This window comes from Trematomus bernacchii, unplaced genomic scaffold (genome assembly GCF_902827165.1).
Source record: "Trematomus bernacchii unplaced genomic scaffold, fTreBer1.1, whole genome shotgun sequence".
NCBI lineage: Eukaryota > Metazoa > Chordata > Actinopteri > Perciformes > Nototheniidae > Trematomus > Trematomus bernacchii.
The window spans coordinates 970353-996525 of NW_022988098.1; the positions used below are offsets into that span (position 1 = coordinate 970353).

General features: G+C 39.6%; 2 protein-coding genes and 1 non-coding gene across 4 annotated transcripts; 2 read left to right on the forward strand and 1 right to left on the reverse strand.

The window, feature by feature from the left end:
• Positions 1-154: 154 nt before the first annotated feature.
• trnae-cuc lies at positions 155-226 on the reverse strand. The gene has a single exon. It is a non-coding gene; the product is annotated as a tRNA-Glu (tRNA).
• A 1179-nt stretch (positions 227-1405) lies between these two features.
• Positions 1406-9352, forward strand: LOC117475615 (endothelial zinc finger protein induced by tumor necrosis factor alpha-like). 2 transcript variants are annotated; one of them, XM_034121922.1, is made up of 2 exons: positions 1406-1678; positions 6671-9352. In XM_034121922.1, the coding sequence occupies exons 1-2, from the start codon at positions 1480-1482 to the stop codon at positions 7468-7470; spliced, it is 999 nt and encodes a 332-aa protein (XP_033977813.1). In that variant the 5' UTR covers positions 1406-1479; the 3' UTR covers positions 7471-9352. The 2 variants fall into 2 exon arrangements, with proteins under 2 accessions (XP_033977813.1, XP_033977814.1); XM_034121923.1 differs by lacking the exon at positions 6671-9352 and adding an exon at positions 4337-6281.
• A 736-nt stretch (positions 9353-10088) lies between these two features.
• On the forward strand, positions 10089-25674 carry LOC117475440 (synaptoporin). Its single transcript, XM_034121638.1, has 6 exons — positions 10089-10336; positions 10462-10527; positions 22082-22206; positions 22625-22823; positions 23384-23575; positions 24611-25674. Exons 1-6 carry the CDS (start codon positions 10319-10321, stop codon positions 24863-24865), a joined length of 855 nt encoding a protein of 284 aa, XP_033977529.1. The 5' UTR covers positions 10089-10318; the 3' UTR covers positions 24866-25674.
• Positions 25675-26173: the final 499 nt, after the last annotated feature.

A 26173-nucleotide genomic window follows, 5' to 3' on the forward strand; every position in this document is an offset into this window, starting at 1 on the left:
ACAATGTAAGTGAATGTAAATGTAGAAATATAGAAGAAGTGTGTTCTGTTTCATTCTCCACTTGTATTTATTTATACATTCATTAATTTCAATATCTATTTATGCTTATATTTATTTATTTATTCCTGAAGTTGTTCGCCAGACTTAAATGGTGTTCCCTGACCGGGAATCGAACCCGGGCCGCAGCGGTGAGAGCGCCGAATCCTAACCACTAGACCATCAGGGACCTCTTGTGGGCACAATTTAACACATTTCTTCCAATGTTTATCATACCGTAGTATTCCTGTTTAAGTGTTGTTGTTTTTTTATTTCAATATTTTAAGGAAAGATAGTCTAAATTCTCAATTTTTCCGGTAGCTTTTATATCATGTGACTCATTTACTCAAAATCAAGGCAGAATTGTTTTACTATAAAGTACAAATAATACATATTTTTAATATGATTTCAGGACGTCTTCTTATGTTATGTGAATATTGAACATATACTGTTGGTGAAGCAGGCAACCTCAGGATTTATTTGCATTCCTAACTACAAAAGTGCACCTGTCCTCATCACAAAACAAATACATAATAATTTCTGAGCATACTAAAGCCTATTTGTCTGAAAATATGAATACACGTTTACCTTAGACATTACAGTGATGCCTTACAAACGTTAAGATTTTCAACTTGATAAAAAAGTGTTTAGCCCAGAAAGGGAAGTCAGGTGACATCTAATGTGTTGATTAGCTTCAATATATAAATATGCACTGTAATCTTTGGAATTAGAATTAGACAGAATCAGAATCAGAATTCCTATATGTGTCGGTCAAAATGTTCGGTATTACATCAGCAAAATTATAGTACCGATTAAGTAAACAGACTAGACTTACATATTATATAAATATGTAAATAAACCCAATAAGTACAAAAATAAGTAGAAGTATATATTTTGTGATCATATAAGTAGCTGGTACTGTTTACATATTTTCAATACAGTGGAATACAATTCAAGCTTAAATTGCACAAGGGTATATTGCAACAGTTTTTTATTTACAGGATACTACAGTAATACACAGTCCAGTACAATAGGGGGCGGTATGACTCTTGTTACATTGGATATTAAAGGCTGGTCCACTAAACAGTGCACACCAGCTCAGTAGAATGAATGGAGACAGACAATACATCTAGATTCGGCTTTTAGTGCATTTTACAACTTTAAGGACCTTATAATTATAATAAGGGCTATAAAATAGTTCATACTGGGTAGTTTATTTAGTTTAAAAAAAATTATCCGCTGATTTACAGACGTCTCTTTCCCAATGTTAGTCAATGGGGAAAAGTCTTTCTGGGCCCAGTGACGTCACGGACTGATACGGAAATTGTAGTAACGCCGTTTGGACACAACGAATATTTTCACCCGAGTCCGGCGCACTTCCTGGGGGCTTGGTGCACACACACACAGCTGGCAACAGAGAGCTGACAGTCAGGTTATCATAAAATGGCTAACGCTACGCTCCAGTCGTTCAATGTCTTTCTCACGGAGAGGTTAACCGCAGCTGCAGTGGACATCTACGGGTTCGTGGAGAAGACCATCGTGGACTACCAGGATGAAGTGTACCATACCAAGCTGGAGAACCAGAGGCTGCAGAGGCTGCTGGAGCTGGTCTACAAGCCGGAGATAAGGCTGCACAGAACAGGTATGTTTCTCGGTGTGCACCTAACCTTACTATACGCTATCATGGTAATTGTCCAGTAACGTTAATTAAAGCACAGAAGCTAACACCGTTTACAGTCTGTTACGTGCTGTGTATTTGCTACATTAAGCTACATTATGTTAGCAAGCAGTTTTAGCTAGCGTTACTGTTTTCCAGCTGAAGACAGTCAAGAGAGTAAATATCCGGTCAATTTATATGTAGGCATAGTATGATAATATATGTTATACGGGCAATTATAATAATTGGTCTTAGAAAGACGTAAGTGCATGTCAAAACAACATTTCGCAAAACACTACAGCATTTCAGAAAACACCACAGCATTTCAGAAAACACCACAGCATTTCACAAAACATTACGGCATTTCACAAAACACCACAGCATTTCACAAAACCCCACAGCATTTCACAAAACACTACAGCATTTCAGAAAACACCATAGCATTTCAGAAAACACCACAGCATTTCACAAAACACTACAGCATTTCAGAAAACACCACAGCATTTCACAAAACGCCACAGCATTTCACAAAACACCACAGCATTTCACAAAACACCACAGCATTTCAGAATATGTATACGGTGGCCCTGAAGTGCAAGTCAAAATTATTTATATGGATTTATGTACTGCATATAAAACAAATATATTTGTATATTTGAGGGATACCATGGTCAAATGGTGTTAAATTGTACCGATCTAACAATAACCAATTGTATTAAATCAAACCCCACTTATAGTCTTGTTAAAGAGGTCATATTTAGGCAGGGGGATTATGAACCCTTAGATTGTAGCACATTTGCAAATGATCTGGTGTAGCAAATAACATGAAAAACACCTTGAGAAGAGCCCAGTAATATGGCCATCCTTAGCCTGAATGGCCTTGACACCGTCACCAATGGCAACGCTACTCTTGCAAGTAAGAAAATGAACAACAATGGTTCGTCAATGCTTACATTCATTGTTTGTCACATTGTTTTCTTCCAGGAATGTGTCGCTTATATGATGTCGCTTATTGAAACTGCATTTCTCTTTTGTGATTTTCTGTTTGTAATTCTAACCTGGTCATTTTTATGAGGAGTTTACGGTGGCCGACAGGTGCCAACTGTCTGCAACATCATATAAGTAGCTGGCCCGACACTTTACTCTCAGGAGAAAACGTGCAAATATTAAAACACAAATGTGCCAAAACACATGGAAATGAAGAAATGTCTTCACCAACTTGACAACATATGCGCAGCATTGAGAAACATTTACCATTTGCATGTGTATATTTGTGTGTTTTATATTTGCATTGTTTCTAGAAGCTGCAGTGCGTTACTCCTAATGGGAATGTTTTAGGCTGTTTGCACCTCTCTGCCAACCTAGTCGTGGCTGGAAAAAAAAAGCATGTTGGGATTGTGGTGAGAGAAGTTCAAGTCATTGACCCGTAGAGTGAAACAAAGCTTCACAGTATTGAATCACACCTGGGATTGTGTGTTAAATAGAGCTTACATTTGCCAAATGATTGTTGATGTATCAGCCAGACAAGAGTTATCTTAGGTTCATGTCATATTGGAGTAATCAGAATTGTTGCTCACAAGTTGTCAACACAGGAAAGTTATTCCCCTCTACCATACGATGTCAATCTGGAGTGCAAGCAACGCTTAGTAGTACATTTTTCCATACAGTGTGATTGTGCGACACCTTGTAGGAGAAGTAAATAATCTGCATTAAAACCACTTATAATAAAGAGGGCGAATAATGTGACAGCAGTTTTATACAGACAACATTTTGAATGCATTTTTTGAGTGTGGATCTGGGTGTTGTTATCATTTGCTCAGGTGCTTACTATGATGTGTTCATCCTGTGTAGTGAATGATCACTTTGATTCCTTTAATAAAGTACATTACCTTACGCTTACTATCTATGAATAATAAAGAGGCCTAATTGAGAGCTTTCTTCAGATAGAAAAATCTCAGGTGTGCAGAATAGATGAATGTGTTTTCACCAGCTCACACAACCTACTGTCTCAATGTTCATACACGTGCAAAAGCACCGTGGCCCTGCAGATATGTTCAAAAAGCTACAAGCACACATAGATACATTGTGTTGTTCATTGCAGTATTCTCTTGAACACCGTGGGGCGCACAAAGAAAACATTCTTTGAAAAAGCAAGAAGTGAAACACAGAGGAGGAATCTCATATTGTATTCATGGACTTACTTTATTGCTTATATACAATCACTGTAAGGAAAACACAAGTATTTGGAACAGCAAATGCATTAAAATAAAACAGAAGTTCCTGCAAATAATTTATTTTGGTTTGCAGATTCCTGTTTTTTTTTAAACTATTTAAAAATGAAGTGGCTGTTTCTTTCATCAGTTGTTCACCTGTATATGTTATGAATGGCCCATAATGAAAATGTCCAGTAATCCAGTAAACTAGTGAATCACACTTGAGAGACATGTACTCTGTGTCTTGTAATGTTTTTATAGACGTTCCTGCTCACTGTTTTAAAACCATAACTTGAATTATATGTCTCTGCTGCTGTAAGGACGAGCACCACGCCTTGGGATTAATCAAGTCCACCAATATAGTTTGTGTGATCAGAGAAGTGATTTTTTTAAGCTGCTACCAAAATCATTTTCCTATCCACTGTTACAGATTCAAGGCAGATCGAACTGCCCACACCGACACAGGAGGTTTTTGCTCAGGAGCAGCAAAAAAACCTGCCCATTAAAGAGGAACTGACCGAGGCTGTGGACTCACCGGTACATCCGGGGTACAGCAGCACTACTCACACCCTCACTGAGAGGGTCACAGAAGGAGAGCATGAAGAAAATCAGATGCCAGACAATTTAATTCAAGTTGTGACATTTGCAGAGCACAGCCAATACGAAATGCCAGACAGCCTGAGTCGAGTTGTAACAGTCGGAGAGCACATGGATTATGACATGCCTTCACAGGATGACCAACCGTTACCGTCCTTTGGAGTATCTCCGCTATATACAAAGAAGAGACCTTTTTTTTTTTGTGAAATTTGCTGTCAGTATTTCCTGAGACAAGAAGAGTTACAATTGCACCTCGCAGCTCATGCAACAACAAGTTCACCAACGTCCAGCGACAACAGGAGTGAAGCGATCCCCCACATGATAACGCACACAGACCAGAAAACATATGCCTGTCCCATTTGTGGTAAGGGATACAAGCTGAAAAGTCATATAAAAGAACATGTGAGGACTCACACTGGAGAACGGCCTTACCCCTGCTTCACCTGTGGGAAGAGCTTCAACAGATCTTCCAACATGACTAAACACGCCCGGATCCAACACAGGGAGAGCATGCCTTTCAAGTGCATGCAATGCAGCCAGCGCTTTCCTGTGCTCGTTATGTTCAAACGGCACATGAAGAGGGTCCACTTCGTCAATATCTCTGTGTGACATTCTGTAGCTGACTGTAAAAGTTCAGAAGTTACTACTGGTAAAACTAAATGAATCTAAAGGGCTTTTATTATCAATCAAAATGAGCTTTTTGCACACGCTGTTCATGTGTTTTCTGAAGGGAAGAGCAAATATATATTGATGTTCACTTTTTGAATTAAAGCAAACCTTTTGATGAGGATCCTACATTTGTTAAGTTATAAGGCTCAAATGAAATAGAAAAGTAATGTAGAAGGGACATGACATTCGGGTGTGGTTACAGATGCTAGTGAGCAAGCTGCTGGTCGCATCAACATGGATGCTGATTGTTGACATGTGTGCAATGGACTTGAAACTTTAACCAAAGATGTCCTCGAGACGGTATGAATTGACTTTGAAGGTTTTGCATAGCAAAGTCTGTTTGAAGGTTGGGAAGAAGAAACCTTTAGCCTCCAGAGTGAGCAGTGTACACTTTGATAAATCACCTCCAGTGACTTAAGACTACAAGTCGGAAAATTATCAAATCTGGATGTTCAGAGTTGGAAAGTGTTGAACAGACCTCTGTTGCCTGCTCCCCATGCATCTGCTTAAGGCTTGTGGCTCAAGGCTGCTACCAGCATCAAACATCCAAATTCCTGACCTAACTGTCAAAGCATAGAGTTGCATTGTGGGTAATGGAGTGTTGTTAAAACAGAATATCTTTAGTTCTGCTGCTTTCTTTAACTTGCTGTTCAATAATCAAACAGTTCTGTACTCGGATTTTTGTTTTAGTCCGGCCAAAGTTTTTGAAGACCAATATGTTTGATGAGACTGTTGATGTGCTTTTTTTTATTATGATTTCATAGTTTGATTTGCAGTAACCTGTATTTAAGGTTTGATATAAATAGTTCGCTTGATTGTTTAAACATACTTTAATACTAGTAGACCCTGAAATGCATTTGCTAATGGATTATAATTAATTTGTTTGTTTGTGTTGCCTTAACAAAACATTGATACTATGCCGGCTATAGCAACGCTTCAATGCAGCAGGACTGAGTTGAAGATACATGTGCTCTGTGCTGTATGAATGTATTGGACAATGTTTCAGCTTTACAGATTACATATACATTACTAGCTTTCACAAACTCTGTGTGTACCATGCTTGTACTAGATTGTCTGTTTGTTGAGAATAAAGACTGACTGTTAAAACACTCCACTTTTTGTTAGTTTGAGCAAAATGACGTGTGGGTGAAAACTGTGTGCTAAGAAGATCAAAAGCTTTTTTGGCATGTGACTGAGAAAGCTAGAAAAAACACATTTTATGTAACCAGATACATCACATCCTTTGAATGGCTCCTTAACTTAAAAAAGTAATTGATTGTTTTGGTGTAACATAAGAAAAAAAGGCCTTCATTTTGGGCCTCTTCTGTGGTTTTTACTCTTGACTGTTTGTTCCCTTCATGAAGTTGATGTGGCTCTGAGGCAGCTGATCTCAAAGGTAAAAGTCCCGAATGGTGTGGATTAATGGCATCACTATTTTTGCAGTGGCAATCTTGATTGTGATCTTGAGTGTAATGTGTTTCCGTTTCCTCCCTTGCAGATACCAAACAACCAACTACACTGCCACCTTCGGAGGAGACGCTACCCAGACAGCCGGAGTGGAGCCCTGGGGTGTGCCAGGATGAGCCGGGACCCTCCCAGATTAAAGAGGAGGAGGAAGAGCAGCAGAAAGAGGAACTGTGGATCAACAGGATCAACGAGCCACCTTCATTAGACGACAGCGATGACGGCGACGCCTTGACGAAAGAACTCATAAAAACGGTGCAACAGTTAGAAGACTGCAGAGCCGCAGAGGAGGGCAGAGAGTCAGAGCCGGCCCCTGCACAGGATCCAGAACCCTCTGAAGAGAAGACCAGCACCACCTTGTACCGCTGCCACATATGCAACTACATATTCACCAAGAAAAGTGTGCTTACCTGGCACCTCAAGACGCACGAAAGCAAGTCACATGACAGCAAGGGGAACTTTGACTGTCACATATGTGGCAAACACATACCCTGTCAGAGCAATCTGCAGAACCACATGAGAGTGCACACCGGAGAGAGACCCTACAGCTGCCATTTCTGTGGCAAGTGTTTTAAACTGAAAGGACACATGACAGAACATATAAGAACTCACACAGGAGAGAAGCCTTTCAGCTGTCACATCTGTGACAAATCCTTCAACAGAGGTTCAACTCTGAGAAAACACGTTTTAGCCAAACATAAAGAGGAGAGACCGTACAAATGTGGGGATTGTGACGAGTTATTTACAGAGAGGCTGCTCATGAAGAGGCACATGCAGAAAGTACACGGAGTCAAACTGTCCACTAGTCAAAGTCCTGCAGAGCAGACGCAATGATGCCGCATGTTGCGTACAGTCCAGAGTCATAACGACTAAGGCTACATATCTTTTAAAATGTTTGGATACTAGCTCCATGAAGTTTGGTCCCAATACCAGAACCTTTTTTTCAAAGTTTGGCTTTTTTGGATTGTAATTGCGGTACACTACAGATTCCGTTTTTGTTCTTGAAGCAAATTTCAATGTTGTCTAATATAAATATAGCCATACAAGAACTTTAGGAAAGCTCTTAGAAAAGTTAGTTTGAGTAGATGTAAGGAGGTGAAAGCTTAGCATAACAACTCAGAGCAGATTAGCCTGGTTCCATTTCAAAGATCAAAAATACACCTTGTTTAGAAAATAATGTATTCCATCAAGGTATAAAATATATTTATTATATTACAACATATTTAAAAGATAGCTTTAGAGGTGCTGATTGGTGTATGAACTTTTGACAGACCCAAGCTAGCTGTCTATAGTTTCATCCATTCCTAATGCTAAGCTAGGCTAACAGTTACCTGGCTCTAGCTCCAAAAAATGCACACAAATAGTATTACTAAAAATATGTGATGGTTCAATACACATTCCTTGTAGAGGCCCATTAGATAAACAAATACAAACATTTACATATACAGACAATGTAGGGCTGAATGTATTCTACAGAGTCCCAAGGACGCCTCATGCTTCAGAGCACTGAAGGATTTAAAGTGCTGCCTGTCTGAAGTTGTTAACCATTACTAAACTTCATATGTGCTGAACATTAAGATACTATTTTCCATTTTTAGATTACATTACATGTCACTTGTTAGACGCTTTTATCCAAAGCGACTTGCATACATTCAGTACTGTGGACAATCCCCACAGGAGCAATTTGGGGTGTCTTGCCCAGGGACACAACGACATGCTGACTGCAGTGGGACTCGAACATGCTACCCCCTGATTCCAAGTCCAACACACTTCCACTGAGCCACAGCCTCCCATTTCTTCCGTTTTCATTACCTCTCGTAATCATTAATATGAACCGCCAGAATTGTATTGTGTGGCATAAAAAAAAGATAAAACAGATAACCGATCAACCATTTAAATTCAATTGTGCATCATAATAACATTCACAATGGTGGTACCTTATCTGTTAACTCGTGACATAGTGTCTATGTTGTACTGTAAAGTTGTTTTATATATTTATTGATATTGTATATTATTATTTTTATTTGTATTTGCCACAGTCCAGTTCAGTATTATGACGTGTTGTAAAACCAGCTACATGAACGTGAAATGTAAAGCTTAAAAGAAACACGGTCAGTTGTTAAAGTATGGCGAAAACTGTATCACTTACGTTGTTTTTCCTTTTCTGTGTCACATATAAGTGAAATGTAGCTGTTCAGGAGTAAAACTAGTTTTAGAAATAATTACATTACATACATACAACTGCTTTGGATAATTAGAGTCAGATTTATTGAAGATGATCTCATCAGCTGCAACAACTGTAAGCAAACACTTACTCTTATTGGCAGTCTAAACAGTGGTTGTGTGTGTCAGTAGGGAGGAAGACCAAGCGGCAGCCAGCACTCTCATCTGTAAGCATCATGCAAATCATTTTGAAAGATAAGAAGGAAAACTACGTCCTGTAAGAAAGTATATATTCTAAATCTAATATGTTCTTAACCCTACCTGCAGAGGCAATGCTGCTCTGTTGCCCGGACAGAGATCAGACTCTGGATTTTAATTCTCTCATCTCAGTCACCAAAGGAGACCGCTCAAATGACAAGCAAATAAAGGTGATTGGGTAGGATGTGTTATCAGTCTGCAGGGGGCGCATGTCTGCTTCAAGTGTCTGAGTGCAGGAGAGACTCAGGTTCTCTCTCTCTCAGTAGATGCGGCAAAAATAAAGTGTGTGTGTGTGGTTGTGTGTGTTTTTATGTGTGTCTTTGTTTGCATGAATGGAGCCTGGTTTGTCCCTGGCTGTCAAAGATTGCATAATACAAACCCCAAAGTGGTAGGAGTGGTTCTGCTGCATTTCAGACATGATTCTATGGATCAAAGAAAAAAATAAGAGTGCACTTCTGTAACTTTATTTACTGTACACGTTACATAAATGACTAAGGTAAGGTTTACCATACTAATTATTGTTGCTACAATATACTGTAGAAAGATGTTTTCTTTTTTGTAGGAATAATATTACTTTGTTATTTTGGACTTCAATAATTTCAATTTCCAATTTTAATACATACAGTAATTATTACTTTTTTATTTATCACATTTTAACTTTAATTGATTTTTGTATCAACGTTTTATTTTGAGTTTGCTATTGTAAATGTAAGTTCCTACCTATAATACATATAATACTAATATGTTTAATAGTATATTGCTGCCCTCTAGCTGCAGCTGTGGCAGCCTACAAGTAATTTAAATGATAAACTAATTCAAATTAGTTCAGATTCAATGAACATTTATTTATCTTCAATCCCAAATAAATTGTTTTAATTCAAATTATTATATTACCGGGACATATTAGAGTGCAGTGCATTTCATCTGAATTAGCTTTTTCTTTTGATCAATGAGTGTGCATCTGAAATAACAGACAAGAATAACGACCTAGATTTATAAAATAACAAATGAGTTCCCTCCAATGACAAAAAATGAAGGCGTCACTCTATGAGGAGACCATTCCTCGCCTGTCTCTATGCCAAACAACACCCCCCATAACAAAAATCCGCAGAAGACTCGGGCTTTTCCGGTTGGTCTCGGAATCAGAGCCGAAAGCCCCTGACTTTACGCGCGGGAGACGCATCAATCGGGTCTTGGCTTGAGGTTTTACATTGTTTACATCCAATCAAACAAGTAAGAACGAAAGAAGCCTGCTGTTGAAATGGATACCGCCGATCAGGTGAGTAAATCTGCAAATTGCGAGACTGCTTTTGGCGCAGAGATGTGTTTGATGGTGGGCTAAATTGGCCAATGTGTTGTTAATTGGTGACAGAAATTACCATTTTATCCTGTGTCCCCATGCAGCTTGCATCTGCGGGCACGTTTCATGTGCTGAAATTACCTCTGGGATTTATCCGTGTTTTGGAATGGGTGAGTTTTGATGGTTATTGCATGAAATAACTTATGCTGTGTATCCTATACATGTTATTAAATGATAGATATAGTGCATGGTGTGATACGTGTCCTTAAGCGATGATGTTATTACTATCTGCTTTTGACTTCAATTCCTTCATATCTCTTTGCTGCAACTTCAACTTTATCGCATCTGTTGGCTTTTAGGTGCCTTTATATTATTGTTTACCCGCAATCATCTCGGCTTTTTTTCTTTTTACCATGACTAAATGGCTCAAGTGTATGTACGGATGTCTAGCTCCGTGAGAACTACACGCCAGGGGAAACCGCTATAGTTTTTTAATTATGCGTCTTTTGGATGTGTTGTGCCAACCCTTCGCGTTTTGCGCCTGTCCACCAAAAATGCATAATTTTACCCCAAGTGAAATGATATAACAGGAGTCAACAATGAGTACGGGGTGTCCTAGCTCTCAGTGAATCAAAGCTGTCCTACCTCTTTCTGTCTGAGTGTATTCTCCCATGTTTAGTGTACAGTGCAGAGAAGCCTTAAGGCAAAGAAGAGATCACTGATTTTCTTTGATGTGAGTTTAGAGAAATTACTGTAGCCATGAGGGTATTCAGCTAGTGCACAGATATGATGTGTGTGTGTGTGTGTGTGTGTGTGTGCGTGTTTGTTTTACAGTTTATAAATGCAATCAAATGTGCAAAGAATCCTCAAGCAGAAGGGTACATCCCTAAATAAAAACAAATATGATTTTTGTGGCATGCAAGTGGGGTGAACCTCGCTCACTTTCATCAACAGACATGTGACACTTTAACTGAGAAAAGGCAGATGTCTATCAGTGAGGTGAGTTCCCCAGTGCGTCCCTTTCAGCTTGTTTGTGTGTGAGTGTCCAGATTCACTGATATTTGTGGGCCAGAGCCAGAGAACAAGCAGATGATCCAAAGCACCATCTGTATGATTACGATAGCACTGTCATAGTGCCGTCTGTGTCTTATTGCTACTCTGTGTGTGTGTGTGTGTGTGTGTGTGTGTGTGTGTGTGTGTGTGTGTGTGTGTGTGTGTGTGTGTGTGTGTGTGTGTGTGTGTGTGTGTGTGTGTGTGTGTGTGTGAGTGTGTGCGCGTGCGTGCGTGCGTGCGTGCGTGCGTGTGTGTGCGTGTCTGTGTCTGTGTGAGAGTGAGAGGTTAAGGGCAGCATGTGTGTGATTCTGTGAGCATGACTGCACTCTGTAACATTCATATTGATCCAGGGATCACCTGCTGATCACTCTGATGTACGCGATGCTATGCAGGCTTTAATTAACTTGACATTTTTCCACTTCCCCTACATGCACAAACAATCCTCATCATCACACCTTCACAACACAATTATAAAAGTGACCTTTTCCTTGCAGTGCCTTCCTTATTTTCTCACCTCACCAGCATCTCAACCTCTTTGATGGCCATGTGCAAACAAATCAAACTACAACACGGGTGATTTATTCTGCAGCGTCAACAGCGGTGTTATAGTTGTGTTTTAAGACGGTACCAGAGAGAAAAGGGATCTCCCAGAAAGTTGGTCTTAGAATGATCTCTCTTTTTCAGCCTACATCTGGAGTATAGATGATGTAACTATTTGCCCTCAGTTGACCAATCTCTGACTCCACTGAGCACACTATAAAGGGGACTAGGAGGACAGAAGTATACTGTTAGTAGAATGTTTATATTGGACAATTCTGCAAAAATCCCAGATTGTGTTCCATCGACAACGTTTTCTTAACATCCATTGCCATTTTTTTATGTTAGCCTTCAGCTCACCTTTGGCTATGTTATGGTTTAGGTTACTAAAAATATGGTTAATGTTGCGACATAATTCCAAATAAATCTGATATTTTGGTATAAACTTGTCTCACTGCTGTGACGCGTTCTTCAGAATAGTCCATACTGAAGTTAGGGTTTAACGATGTTTAATGAACGCAGGCTATCTTAGCATTTGGCTCCTTCAGTTAAGGTTAAGAAAAGGTTATTTTTATTGCAAATCTGCGATAAGATGCAATCTCTGGTCTCCCAGAGTAAAGTCAAATATGTTTTACATTGTTACATAAAGGCCACACCACTTCCTGCACTTTATGTTGGATTTGGATGAATTGTAGAAATGTCAAATATTGATGTAATTGATGCTATGGGTTTTCAGGCTCCCATGACTCCCATGAAAAAAGCAACTGAGATTTAGATCACGTTTTCAAGAGAAACCTGAGAATAGGAAAAACCTCACAGTAGAATGCAAGACTCAAAAACTAGTAATAAAAACAAACAATATCATCCTCATACCTCCTGTGCTTCTGGCAATCACATAATTAATCATCAAAAAGGCCCAAAGTGAAATTCTTCCCAGGTTATGACACCAGTAGAAACACACGCTTGTCAGTTTGGTTTGTTAACATGCCCTGAGGCATTAAAGGCTGTAGTTAAGGCAGCTATTGACATTTACTTGGCTTATAATAATGAACCCTACACTGTGTGGCTGACTGGTTTTGTGGTTTAAAGGTTTACTTCAGTCAGCATAGTTGTGGCATAGTAGTAGGTTTCCTGAATCTTCAGTCAGTACTGAGTCTGCACAAGAGCGAGGCAAATTAATAATCAGCCATGTCTGCAGGAGATTCTAGACTCTAGAGGATGGTTTCACTGTGTGTGTGTGTGTGTGTGTGTGTGTGTGTGTGTGTGTGTGTGTGTGTGTGTGTGTGTGTGTGTGTGTGTGTGTGTGTGTGTGTGTGTGTGTGTGTGTGTGTGTGTGTGTGGTGTGTGTGTGTGTAGCTCTTGGCCTGTGTGGCACACTGTCAGTGGATGGCATATTCCGCTACAAAACAGCTGTAAGGTCCCCTCCTCTCCACCATGGACCAAGTCATGCAGAAGCTGTCCTTTGAGATGTGCCCAAACCATTCACTGTGTGTGTGTGTGTGTGTGTGTGTGTGTGTGTGTGTGTGTGTGTGTGTGTGTGTGTGTGTGTGTGTGTGTTTCTTCATGTGTGTATGGGAGGAGAAAGGGAACAACATCGTACAGTTGATAGAGCACATGATGCAAATGATATACATGCTTTTTTTTTATGCACCGGTGCATCATCATGGATGGCTGTTCTATTATCTCACACGGGGCACTTTTGCAAGTACTGTATAAACTCAGCATCTTCCTGAACTGCAGCAAACCTCCGGCTAAGGATGAGTCACAAAGAATGAGTCGTCATGAGTCTAATGTAAGGGTCCTCCTCTCATTCGAAACCCACCAACAATTAATCTATTTAAAAATGTTAAACATATGTTAGTTTCAGCTTCCAAGGTGTGAGGATGTGCTGCTTTTCTCAGTTTTGTATCGTTAAGTGAATATCTTTGGGTTTCGATGGATACTTTATGACTTCATGTTGGTCCCTGGGGAATTATGATGGTCATTTTACCCCATTTCTAAATGTTTGTAAATGAAAAGATCAAGGACTCGCTCTCTTTAGCTAGAACATGTGTTTCTTGACATTTTTCATGAATCTTAGTTAGAAACAAATTGTAGTCAAACTGATAATACATGTGTATAGTTTGCTTGCTTCATTACATCCCAGAACTGAACATATCCTTTGCAAATGATCTGGGAGTCAAAGCTGTCATGCATATTATGTTGGTCATTGTTCAAATTAATATGAAATACCTATTATTAGGTTTGTCTCAAGAAGGCATAACATCGACATCCTACTCTGATTAATGCAGACTGAATTTGTATTGATGATGAATTACAGATTGGGAGTGGATCACTAGAACAAATGAATACTAGTTATTGCCGTTGTGAGGCTGAATGAGATGGGCCAGCATTTCTCTGCAGTCCTGGATATACAACAAAGCCTTACATTTTCAGCAGGATTGGCAAAATAAGATGCTCGGTTTCTTTGTAAAAAATGTGTAAAAAGTTCCTTTCCTCACCCTCTCGTTGTTTCTCTCTCTTTCCTCCATCACATGTTGTGTTATTTCTTTATTGACCTTTCACCTTGGTAATGTGTTACAGGTTGTGACAGATTGCGGCACAATGTTCATGATAAACGTTTGTGCGGGATCATAAGCCCACACACGAGAGGAAAACAAGTGATGAAAGGGGGATGACAGATATCACAAGAGACTTGCCAGGTCAAAGATCTGGTTTACAGCTCTAAGATCACTCACTTTGACAAGGGGAATTAGAGCAACAATGACAATGAGACTTTTGCACACCTTCCTTAATAACTGTCACACATGTTAAACGTTGGTGACATCTACCAGAACCCATATCATTCAGTCAATATAATCTAAGAAAGTCTGGTATCTTCTAATGTCTCTGATCTTTAAATATTTGATGTCTAATGATACAAACTGCAATTGTAATTATACTAATTAAATGTTTGGTTGAAAAAAAAAAAAAAAATTCTCAAATGGTTTAGTGGTCCATCTTTCAGAGCCAGCAACGGGTCATCGTTTCCCCCTCTCTAGTCATATCTGAGCTACATTTAACTTATGATGTGATCTTAACATGGGGTTGAGGGTTGTGTTAGTCCTGGAGCTCCTGGATGTGACTTTATTGACTTTCAGCTCAGAGCAGGACCTCCGTGTTCCCCTCAACCCGGAGACGATGGTCCGCCATCTGTGACTCAGGCAGGGAAAGGTTGGCCTGTCTTCTCCTGTAGGTGGATGTGTCTTCTCAAACAACACACACCAACACCGTACATGGAAGAGCACAGGTGGCAAGAGAGTGTGTACGAGGACAAGAGCATGAAGAAACAGAAAAGACACACTGTATTTATTTTACTACACTATGATTGTTATAACTGAGATTATTCAAGATGAGAAAACAATATTAGGGACAAAAACAACTCTAAACTATATTTTTTATTTGCTGAATTCAAATGTAATTAGAAATACATTAATTATTTGTATGCATTTGAAGAGAATTTATTACTGTATATACTTTATTTTATTAAAAAGTTGTTAAGGTACAATTTCATAAATAGCACTATATTAAAATTATATTTATCATGCCTGAAACTCCATTTATAAATTACATATGGCCTGAATTGCACAGTATGGTCTACATGCTGCTAACATTTCCAAATCAATTAAAATTAAATTAAGATTAATTTATGTCATATATAAATGTATATTTACAGTACTGTTTTCGCATCAAATCTACTTAAATTAGTTTGGAGATTTAATAGAATGAAAGAAAAATAAAAGTATACAAGTTGATACCTGATGTTGGATTGAGTATTTAGGATTTACCAACCTGAGATAAGGTTTGCTTCTAAAACTATCTTGTTGAAAATCGTATCTTTGCCCCTTTCTATCATAACTCAACACTTAAAATAGGACGTTTCTGTAACTGACCCCAAATCCAAGTCCTTAATCTGGCCCTCTAATTTACCTTCTAAAAGGGAAACACAGGGACTGACATGATTTTGGATCATCTTTAAATTCCTATGAAGACAATTCCTCCTTGCAGATATAAAACAAACACCATACAAAAACACAAACACAGTAGGGTGGTTTTATATTTCTGATGGGTGCCCCCAGCTTAATAAGTGCAGTGACTGTCCCGGGGCACAGGGGTCGGGATCCAGCTGGGTCACAGGGCTAAGTAGCCGGTGAAACCCTATGGAGAGAAAAGGAGCACCAAGAAGGGACACTGTTGCAAATATAAAATGGAGATTTTCTGTGGTGGTCAGTGAAGCTTACAGAGGGAGGGAGCAGAGAGATAGTGGGAGAGATGAATCTGGGCTATGCAGGGCACAAAGCGCTCCCCGTGCAGGAAGGGATTAGCCGCCGCTAAATGAGCTACTGATTTGTGTTCTGTGGAGCTGCTAGCGAAGCAAAGATCAGGCAGCTTTCACATGAAGGCTTGTGCTCGTCGCGTCTTTGTGTCACTGTAGTTTGGATTTCACACAAAGAGCCATTATCCAAATCATCGGCAAAAGCACATCTGTAGGAGTATTTTTGCCCCATCAACAGTGCTTCAGTTAGGGTGACAACCCTTCATTACTCTGATGTCAGGGTTCCATTTAAATGTGCATTTGTCTGCACTGTCCCCAATCCGAATCTCAATTTGTTCTTTGTTTTTGGGACTCAACTAGCTGGCGTTGTGAAATTGCTCATGTTTTCACACTAGCAGTGAGTGTAAGACTGTGTGTTTGGCGTGTGTGTGTTTGGTGTGTGTGTGTGTGTTTGGTGTGTGTGTGTGTTGTGTGTGTGTGTGTGTGTGTGTGTGTGTGTGTGTGTGTGTGTGTGTGTGTGTGTGTGTGTGTGTGTGTGTGTGTGTGTGTGTGTGTGTGTGTGTGTGGCTAATGCTTCTGGCTGAGTGGAGGAAGTGAGTTATTTTTGCACTATTCGCATACATACACACATTACAAACTCACATCCAGGCCCTTAAACATATAGATTAATGCACACATGCACAGAGAGATTACACACAATGTGACACACATGCAGCCATGCACACACAAACATTGACATGTACTGTTAGTGAATGGAAATGCTGAATGAATACACAACACATGACACATGCTTCTCCATCAACAGAAGCATATTACATGAATAAAGATCACCAGACTTAAAACAGCTAAGTGCGCCAAAACAGAAAATTGATCATAAAGCGACAGACAGACAGACAGACAGACAGACAGACAGACAGACAGACAGACAGACAGACAGACAGACAGACAGACAGACAGGTTGAGATCAACGTTTACATTGACTTAAATCAAAACGCAGGCAAATGTCAAAATTAGACAAAAAGACAACAGGCAGGAGTCATCAACCTGTGGATCAGGCAGGTATGGGTTCATGTGGCTAGAAAACACAACGCATCATTGACAATCTGCAGGAAATCAGTGGAAAATGGCTTGATCTGCAGGGTTGCCAATAGATAACAGGCAAGCAGACATGAACTTCTTCACAGAACAGTAACGCAACAAAATGCTTTTGATAGCAGCTATTTAGAACTTACAAAAACAGGAAAAGGATCCGAAAACCAGGAAATGTTAACGTTAGCTTTAAGCTAATGGTGATTGCATTTACAATACCACATCCCGTTAGATACTTTCTGTTGTTACTTTCAATTGATTCAGGTCGAATTTAAGTTCATATGGAAATCTTATGGAGCTCAACATGACCCCTGACCGAGTCAGATCCCTCCGAAATGAGAAAATTATCAAAACGAATACGTCCTTCTCGAATATCCTAAACCCAAAAGATTGTCCTAACTGCATGCTTTTCTGCTCCCTGAAGAACACACTCCATACAGATGGTTTGTGTGGTTTTTAAGTGGAGTTTAATTTTAAATTATAGCATAAGATAAGCAATTTGAAAGGGATGTGCCTCTCTGTGTTTAATCTTTCTGTCTTCATAAAGAGTGTCCTAGATATTTCCCCCTCAGTCAGGCAGGGAGAGGGGCTGAACATCTGAGGCGTTTTTCTCCTCGCAACGCAGCCACTCGACATTGTAACAATTCCTATCCACTTGAATATAGCAGGTGGACCATGTGTGTGTGGCCATTTTTGTCCCGTTTGCGAAAAAGTCAAGTGCAGATCATCAGAGAACACACCTTTTAGTTTGTCTGCCACTTGACGGGATCCTCACCTCCAAGCCTCCTCCGCTTTCTCCTCTTGTTCAATCAGCTGAATAATGTGTTTACTTTACAGTCAAATGTTCCTAATCATACGGAGTCACCATTCCTTAAATCCTCAGTCTTTCCACCCCCTTCACTTTCCCCTATTTTACAATGGAGGGCTGTTTGTATTAAACAGTGGGTCTGATTTATGCTGGTAAAGCCCTGAAGCCTGAGGATCTGTTTCATAATCCGCAGGCAGCCTCCGCTCTTCCACAGCTGTCATTCATATCTTCATTCATGCCTCCAACCCTCACTATAAAAACTTGAAATCTTGCCAAGTATATTTGTCTATCTAGTCAGAATATGTCTTCACACCTGATATAAGACATAATAACTTCAGAAGTAGCACTGCAGTGAGATATCGGGTCTTGTTTTTAGACAATGCATCATCTTGTTTAAGTCAAACAATCTTATTTTGAGTTGTATCTCAGATGAAACACATATTTTCTTACACATTTATTAGAAAATCACCAACTAACATCAGAAAACAGAAAACCTTTGAGTATTTGCGGCTTATATTGTAACACAACATTTCCTGATTCGGGTCAAATATAGTTCAAAATGAGTTCTCCCAGCTAATTACAAGATCTAATTTATCTAAATATCCCTTCTTATTTCAAGTTCTCTTACCAAGCAAATTTTCACTTGTTCGATTGGCAGATTTTTTAACTTATTTAAAGTGAAATCACCTTGTTTTTATTATTGTTTAACTTGTTTTTGGAGCAGCATTTTTTCCAGTGCTGCTGGAGAAACATTTACATCTCCTCAGACAGAAACCATGCAACCTTATCCACCCACCTGAATCTGTTTAAAATATCACAAGGTGTATTCATTAAACCTTGCATTGGTCTGAAAGCAAATTCTGATATTCACACATTGTGATCGTCAACGCCATGTAGGTCAGTGGAGAAGGGGGCAAACAGGGAGATGTTTCAGAGCTTGTGTTTTGCACTGCATACAGTTTTCATTCCTGTACCCTGGCTTTTCTTTCTCTCTGTCTCTCTCTCCCTCCGTCTATCTCTTGTTCCCTGAGGAGCCCAGCTGGGAGAGGCAGATAAACACACGGGGCGCGGGGCTTAGCACCCACCCTCCTTTCACAATGCCACGCTCTCCTGTTCAAAGGCCCCAGCCAGAAATGAGAGGGGCTAAACCCGAGCTGAAAATCACAGGGAGAGGAGGCAGCTGCAGCAGAGAGACACAGAGTATAACGACGTACAGAGAGAGAGAGAGATGTTTATCTGGGAGTGTTTGTGATAATTAGGGGGGAGTATTTATTCTCTCGCTCCTTCGGTCACTTTTCTTCCACCATTTGTTTGCTCAGATAAGCCACAGTCTGCATTTACAGTATTTATCCTTTTACTGTAGTTGCATATGTGAATTTGTTAAGGGGTTATGCAGACGTATAAGCACTTTGCTTTTTGTGTGTGTCCTCATTTTGCCTCTAAACCAACCAAAGGTAAAGTGAGTGAATCACTTTAAAACCTTTCAGTATAGAGGAATTCCCTGCAGAGGCTCCAGCTGTACACCGTGACAGCATCCAGCTCCACCTGAGGCCTGACGCTGCAGGAAACAAGTGGACATTCAAGTCCTTTTGTTTTTCATACAGCACTTGGCTCTGTTCTGGGCTGACCCAGCCACACGTAGTTAAAGCCCTGAGTTACCCTCACATCACCTGCTACTGTCCCTGTTAGCAGTTCTCAGATTTATGTTTTCTGCCTGTTAATGTGATGAGAACAAATATGGTTACGTTTTGATAATACCCACTGATCCCTTTTGTTAAGATAATTTTGTATGAATTGTGCTTTGATTCAAATCCCTCTTTGAGGTTGTAATCGTTAAAATAAATCAGTCGATGCACTTAAATCTGCTCTGCATGGAGATTTGATGAATAGATTGTCCTTAAATGATAGCATTTATCCACAAGGGGGCATAAACTACCTGATTATAAGTTGTGTGACTGACATGTTTCTAACTTCTAACTCTTATATGTCACATAAAAACTCAGTAGGGACTGTATTTTCTTATCTATTTCAATATTTGTTCATTTAAGAGAACATGTGTTCGCTAAAAAACAGTTGATTCAGGCCACGAGCAGACACATTTTACAGTTTGGCAATGTCATCTGCATAGTGGTGGATTTGCATCATAACTGATAATAAGCCAGAGAATGTAACACCAATGAAGTACCTTAACCCTAACCCTCACACTTTTGGCATGCATTTAATAAGTGAATTTTGTTTTACTAAGTACATATGTATACATTGTGAATGCAAACACATGCTTGCTACAAACATGCACACTTCATCTCTTCAATGACAGGCTCACAGCTACTGCCAGAGTGAGTGTAAACAGTGCTGCTGCATGATCTTGTAATGTTGATGCTTATTACATGGCGCCCTCCAGAGGCTGAGGGCGTTCAAACTACAGAGATATCTCTTCTCCAGCTGCTGGCCAGCCTCAAGTCCAGCTGCCTGTAATATGGGAGAGGGGAGGCTTGAGCTAACCAGGCATCAGGTCTGATTATGGTGATCATGCTTGTGAGAAGGCTTCAGGCTATTGGAGCCTTGTATAGAAAACTGAGCAGAGCATATTAAGGGCAGAGGGTATGTGTGTGTGTCTGGGATCATATGTGCGTGCTCGGTCATGTTTGATGATAGTAATGAGAAGCATGTTTATGTGGAAGATCCTTACTTTGGGTTCAAGTCATCCACTTTTAACTGGAGACACAGAAAGACTTTGACAAGCTGCTGTCTGTACTGGCAGTCACTCAGTAAACCATTCAATTTTCCTTATTGGCTCTTTGTTTCATCTCATGTCTTATCTGACTCCACCATTGTTTTTACCTTAAAATGTGATGTGGCAGATATTGGCCCAATGCTGGATCTCAATTATTGTTTCAAAAAGTCTGATCCATAAAGTTGTGTCAAATTCTGTTTTCCAATCAATTCCCATTTCCTTGAACTTTATCTAAAGAGTAGACCAAGCCCTAACCAAGGATGGCATAGCTATGGGAAATTCCACACAAGAGCAGAACATCAAATAAATGTGTCATTCTAAAAAACGTTTTTTTTTTTTGAAAATGCATTTGAAGTTCAAACTTTCGAGGTGAAAACATCACATTCCTCACATCCGTTTGATTTACATCCTCTTACCTTAGGTCTGACTTTACGCTGCACTTACTAACATTCAGTGCTGTTTCCTGCTGTTCAAGTGGTATCACGGCCATTTCGGCTCAAGTTTATTCAGCTTGTTGCACCCTCATATCTGTTCTGCCTAAAGAAAAAACTGTGGCCCGATAATGAGAGTTCAGTCATCCTTCTCTAATACATTGCTTATGCGTATTGTATCTGTCATTACAATTCATACACACGTCCACGAATAAAAAATAAGAATAATGTCAAATGTTTTTTTTATTTTAACCTTAAAAGCCTGCTGGAATCATCATCAGGTGCCAGAGGAGGAGGACAAACAGTGATGTCTTCCTCTGGACCCCCGGACTCTGTCCTGATTCAGCTCAGCCCACACACTCTCTGCAGCTATTATAGTCCATGTGCTGATGTGGCCAAAACGCTATCAGCTGGCGTTAAATTGGCTTGAGATGTAAGTGAGCAAAATGTTTGAAATGGGGGACTGCTGACACTCACTATTCGACACTTGGGTCTGTTACTAGGAATTAATTTCAAGGACAGTTTTAAAGTTTTCTGTGGCTCACGTTTATGTGAAAGGCTCATTGTATAAGGACATTTTGTAAGGAGGGTATAACAAAAAAACCTGTTGTGTAATAGATTAACAATATTGTATACTGTGTGCCTTCTCATCTGGCTGCCCGGACTCATAGGCAAAAAATAAATGATTATGTTTCCAAGGAGTGTGTTGGTCCTAATCTGCTATCGATATATGATTTTCTGTTCTTTCTTTTTGCAGCTTTTTGCCATTTTTGCATTTGCAACATGTGGGGGCTACTCTGGGCAGCTGCGGGTCAGTGTGGACTGCATGGAAAAGGCCAGAAGCAACCTCAGCATCGGCATCGACTTTGCTTATCCTTTCAGGTGAGAGGTCTTCATTCATTGTTTTCAAGTTTACCGGCATGAGTATGAACCTGTGCATGATAACGTGACCCCCAAAGGGACTTTATTTACTTAAATAATGTTTTTACTGGTGGTGAAGTAATCATTGCATCTCTAGATATATAATTCCTTACAGCTGCAATCTGTATAAAATAAAATAAAATGATTAATTTACTGTTCTCATCTGCAAATAACTACTTTTATCAAATGCTTTACGGTAAAATACTGCATTTCGGAAGATGTCATGCAAGAGCTAAAGACAGGGAAGATATGAATAGATTGCTGTGTCATCTTTTACTAGGACCTCCTGGTTAAACATATACATATAAAAGAGTGCTATTGATACCAATTTGTAAAGTGAATAGGATTTGACCACTGCACTTCCCTCTGTGTGTTTCAGGTTGCACCAGGTGTCCTTTGAAGCGCCCGCGTGTGAAGGCATTAGAAACGAGCGTGTGTTCCTCATCGGAGACTTCTCATCGTCTGCAGAGTTTTTTGTCACCATTGCGGTCTTTGCCTTCCTCTATTCCCTCATGGCCACCATTGTCTACATCTTCTTTCAGAACAAGTATCGTGAAAACAACCGAGGACCTCTCATTGTGAGTACAGTGGACCAAGGACATCTTAGGTTTTAGTGTTAGTTACTGTTGGGAAAATACTGAATGTACTCTTCTAATATCAGAGTAGCACATGATAACAAAGGCCCAACTGTAGCTGTGACAGGATGTATGATTACCTCGAAGAGCATCAGGACACACTGTTTTAGGAATATGATAGCTATGTGACAACGATTAACATGATTCAGCCTCTATGGAGATAGGCATATGACTGTCATGTTTATTGCTTACGCAGGCCTTAGCTAATCTGAACAAAACATTGTATACGGCTTTGAACCGGTATTCCTCCATCTTGTGACTGTAACACCCTCTCTTGTATATAAGGCATGTGAAGGACACTATTCGGGGAACTATTTGTCCCATGCAGCTCTGTATGTGATGACTACTTCCATTTTTGCAAGGATAATAAATACATGTATCCTGATATTGAAGCTGAAGCCGGTGACGAGTGATATTTGTCCTAACAGTTACTCACATTGTATAATCTTACCCTTGAGTTTAATCGTTCCATACCCTGTCTCTTCTCTCTTTCTCGCCGTCAGGACTTTGTAGTGACAGTGGTGTTCTCCTTCATGTGGCTGGTCAGTTCCTCCGCCTGGACCAAAGCTCTGTCTGATGTGAAAACAGCCACTGATCCAGATGAGGTGCAGTTCCTCATCTCTGCCTGCAAAGTCCAGTCTAACAAGTGCGGCTCTGTGCATGGACCGCGCTGGTCGGGTCTCAACACCTCAGTGGTAGGTTCGCAGGATGTGTGACCCGAACACTGCGCATGAATACATAAATCAACCAGAAAAAGGCAATGAAAATAATTGAAGTAGTTGAAATACTGATACAGTCGTAGTGGAAAAGTCAGTTACACACATATACGTTGAAATGCTGAACCTTACGTTTTTAAGTGTACGCCCTGAGTGAAGTTGAATTACTGAAAGGAGTTTAAATGTACGCTTTAGTAAAACATTTTTGTATTGAGTAGGAGATTTGAGTTGATGTTGAAATCCTGAAAGAAAGTGTTGGAACTAAAATAAAGAAGTGGGCTGAAGTGTTGAAACTGATGGCAGTTGGTGTAACTTCTGTATAAACTGGAAATAGTTCAAACGGAAAAAGGTTTCTCTGTTGTTCAAACATGATCACCTGATAGGGTGAAAGTGTGCAATTAAACATATGTACACAGGTTTGGGGATTGACAGATTACATGTACCAGGATTATGTATTTAGATACAAAAAGTTATTATTTGACTTGTTGGTGTATATGCTACTGCCTGAATATGCTTTATGACAGGCAGGTTTTCCTATAAATAAAACACTGAGCAGAGGAAACATTTTTGATTATAATTTTCTCATTGTTATTTGCATTGCATTTGATATTCGGCTTCAACAAGATACATTACTTTAATATGAATGTTCCTCCCAAACATGATGAGATGCTTTATCAAATGCAATGCAATACAAAAGAGAATAGAACCTTCGAAAAGAATATCCAAGATATTGAGTTTATTGTCATTGCATGTTAAACAAAACAAAATTATCTTTGTTGGCAATCAACTCCACTTAGTGGCATGTATACATATATTAAAATGGGAAATATAGACATGTATGAAAATACACATAGGAAAGAATTCAAATGTCAGTTGAACGTAGTAGGATGAAGAGGAGTTTGTTATGTGTTGTTGATTAATGAAATTGGTAGGAAAATAAGTTGAAATAAGAACTTTTTAACTAAGTAACATTTTCTAACTTTAAAAATATTGCTTTGTCTTATTCCCCTTCAGGTCTTTGGGTTCCTCAACTTCGTTCTATGGGCAGGGAACATCTGGTTTGTCTTTAAGGAGACCGGTTGGCACAAGGGTGCTTCGAGGTCAGCAGACGGGGCATCAGAGAAACAGGCGGGCACCTTTAACCAGCAGCAGACCTACAGCCAGGGAAGCTTTGACCAATCAGGGAGCTACAACACCCAGGGCAACTACGACCAGCCGTCTGAGTACAGCCAGGTGGGAGGGCCAACCTCCTTCTCCAACCAGATGTAGCCGTGCCTTTTCTTATAGCGGGCACTTCTGCATTTCAAATAGGGCAATCAGGGGAGGATCAGAGAGGAGGTAGGTTTGTCAAAAAACTAAGAAAAAAAGGCATTAAGGGTGTCACCTATTGTGTATATAAGTATTGTTGGTTATTGTAAAAAAAATGATTGGATAGAGTCTTTTACTCTTTATCTGTCAGAGGTGTTGTTTGCTAAATGTCGTATTTGTCGTTGTTTCAAAAGTGAAGGTGTCTTTGTGCTTGGTAATTGTTACGAGGGATGTATTTTGTAAGTGGTTTGCCCTGTTGTGAAAGGGAAAAGTGCTCTGTGTTCGTATCATTCTTCAAGTTGGCAAAACAGTGTCGACTCAGTGCATGATGTCTTTGCTAAGATGCTCTATGTGAAATTAATTAAAGAAACATTTTCTCTCTGAAAGTTTACCACAATCACACTGCCCTGACTTATTACTGACATTTTATTTAAGATCTATGCTATTACTTTCTTCTTATTTAAGTGGAACTAAGTTTTGATAATGGGTATTTCTAATTCAGAAAGTAATTTAGTGATACGTATGTATGTCTTATATTTGCTAGAAACAAATACATTCCAACCCAAATGTGACATTGATCCTGTCAGACAGCAGGTAGCAGCAATGACTTTAAAGTGCATACAGGGATGTCTATAACAAAAGTATGCAACCATTGCAGCATGTTGTTTCTATTCCCATGGTTTCCTCTTTATCATTGCATCTGCACAGACTACGCCACACTGTCATTTTGTCCATCTAAAGAGGGAGATTTATGGGATTAGTTTTGTATCATAAAGATAAAGCAACACTTTCTCAGAATAAAGCAAAACTATGAGTTTAAAAGAAAACAAAACTGAGTCAAGCAAAATAAAATACATTTCAAAAATAAAACTATAAGTTGCAAACAAATCATTTGTGTAATCATGTAAACTATAAGTCTTTTTTCTTTGTTTTAACATAGGATTTTGTTTGCAGTTCTTGTTTCTTCTTTCTCAATGATCAGACTTTTGCTCTCTCCTTCACTTTTTGTTTGAGATTCTGACACAAACCTCCCAGGTGGGCGGGACTTTCAGGGGTGCGTCCCTATTGGCTACTCAGTTTTTGAGTGACAGCCCAGTCCTCCAGCGATTGTACAGTGCAGGTGTTACCGTTTAACTGGTGGCGCGGGGAACTCGTGATATTCTATAACGGTAGGAATGTATCAGGGGCGTGTACTTTGAGGAGCCATTGTCGAATAACCAGGAAATACACATTTCGATCGCTTCTTCTGTCGTTTACATTTATCTTTTG

Excerpts from the sequence above, each read along its gene's own strand:
- LOC117475440 (XM_034121638.1), top strand. Across the intron at positions 10,528-22,081 it reads TTATCCGTGTTTTGGAATGG|CTTTTTGCCATTTTTGCATT; the intron begins GTGAGTTTTGAT and ends TTCTTTTTGCAG. Across the intron at positions 22,207-22,624 it reads GACTTTGCTTATCCTTTCAG|GTTGCACCAGGTGTCCTTTG; the intron begins GTGAGAGGTCTT and ends TGTGTGTTTCAG.
- LOC117475615 (XM_034121922.1), top strand. The coding sequence starts at position 1,480 with ATGGCTAACGCTACGCTCCAGTCGTTCAATGTCTTTCTCACGGAGAGG. Across the intron at positions 1,679-6,670 it reads GATAAGGCTGCACAGAACAG|ATACCAAACAACCAACTACA; the intron begins GTATGTTTCTCG and ends CCTCCCTTGCAG.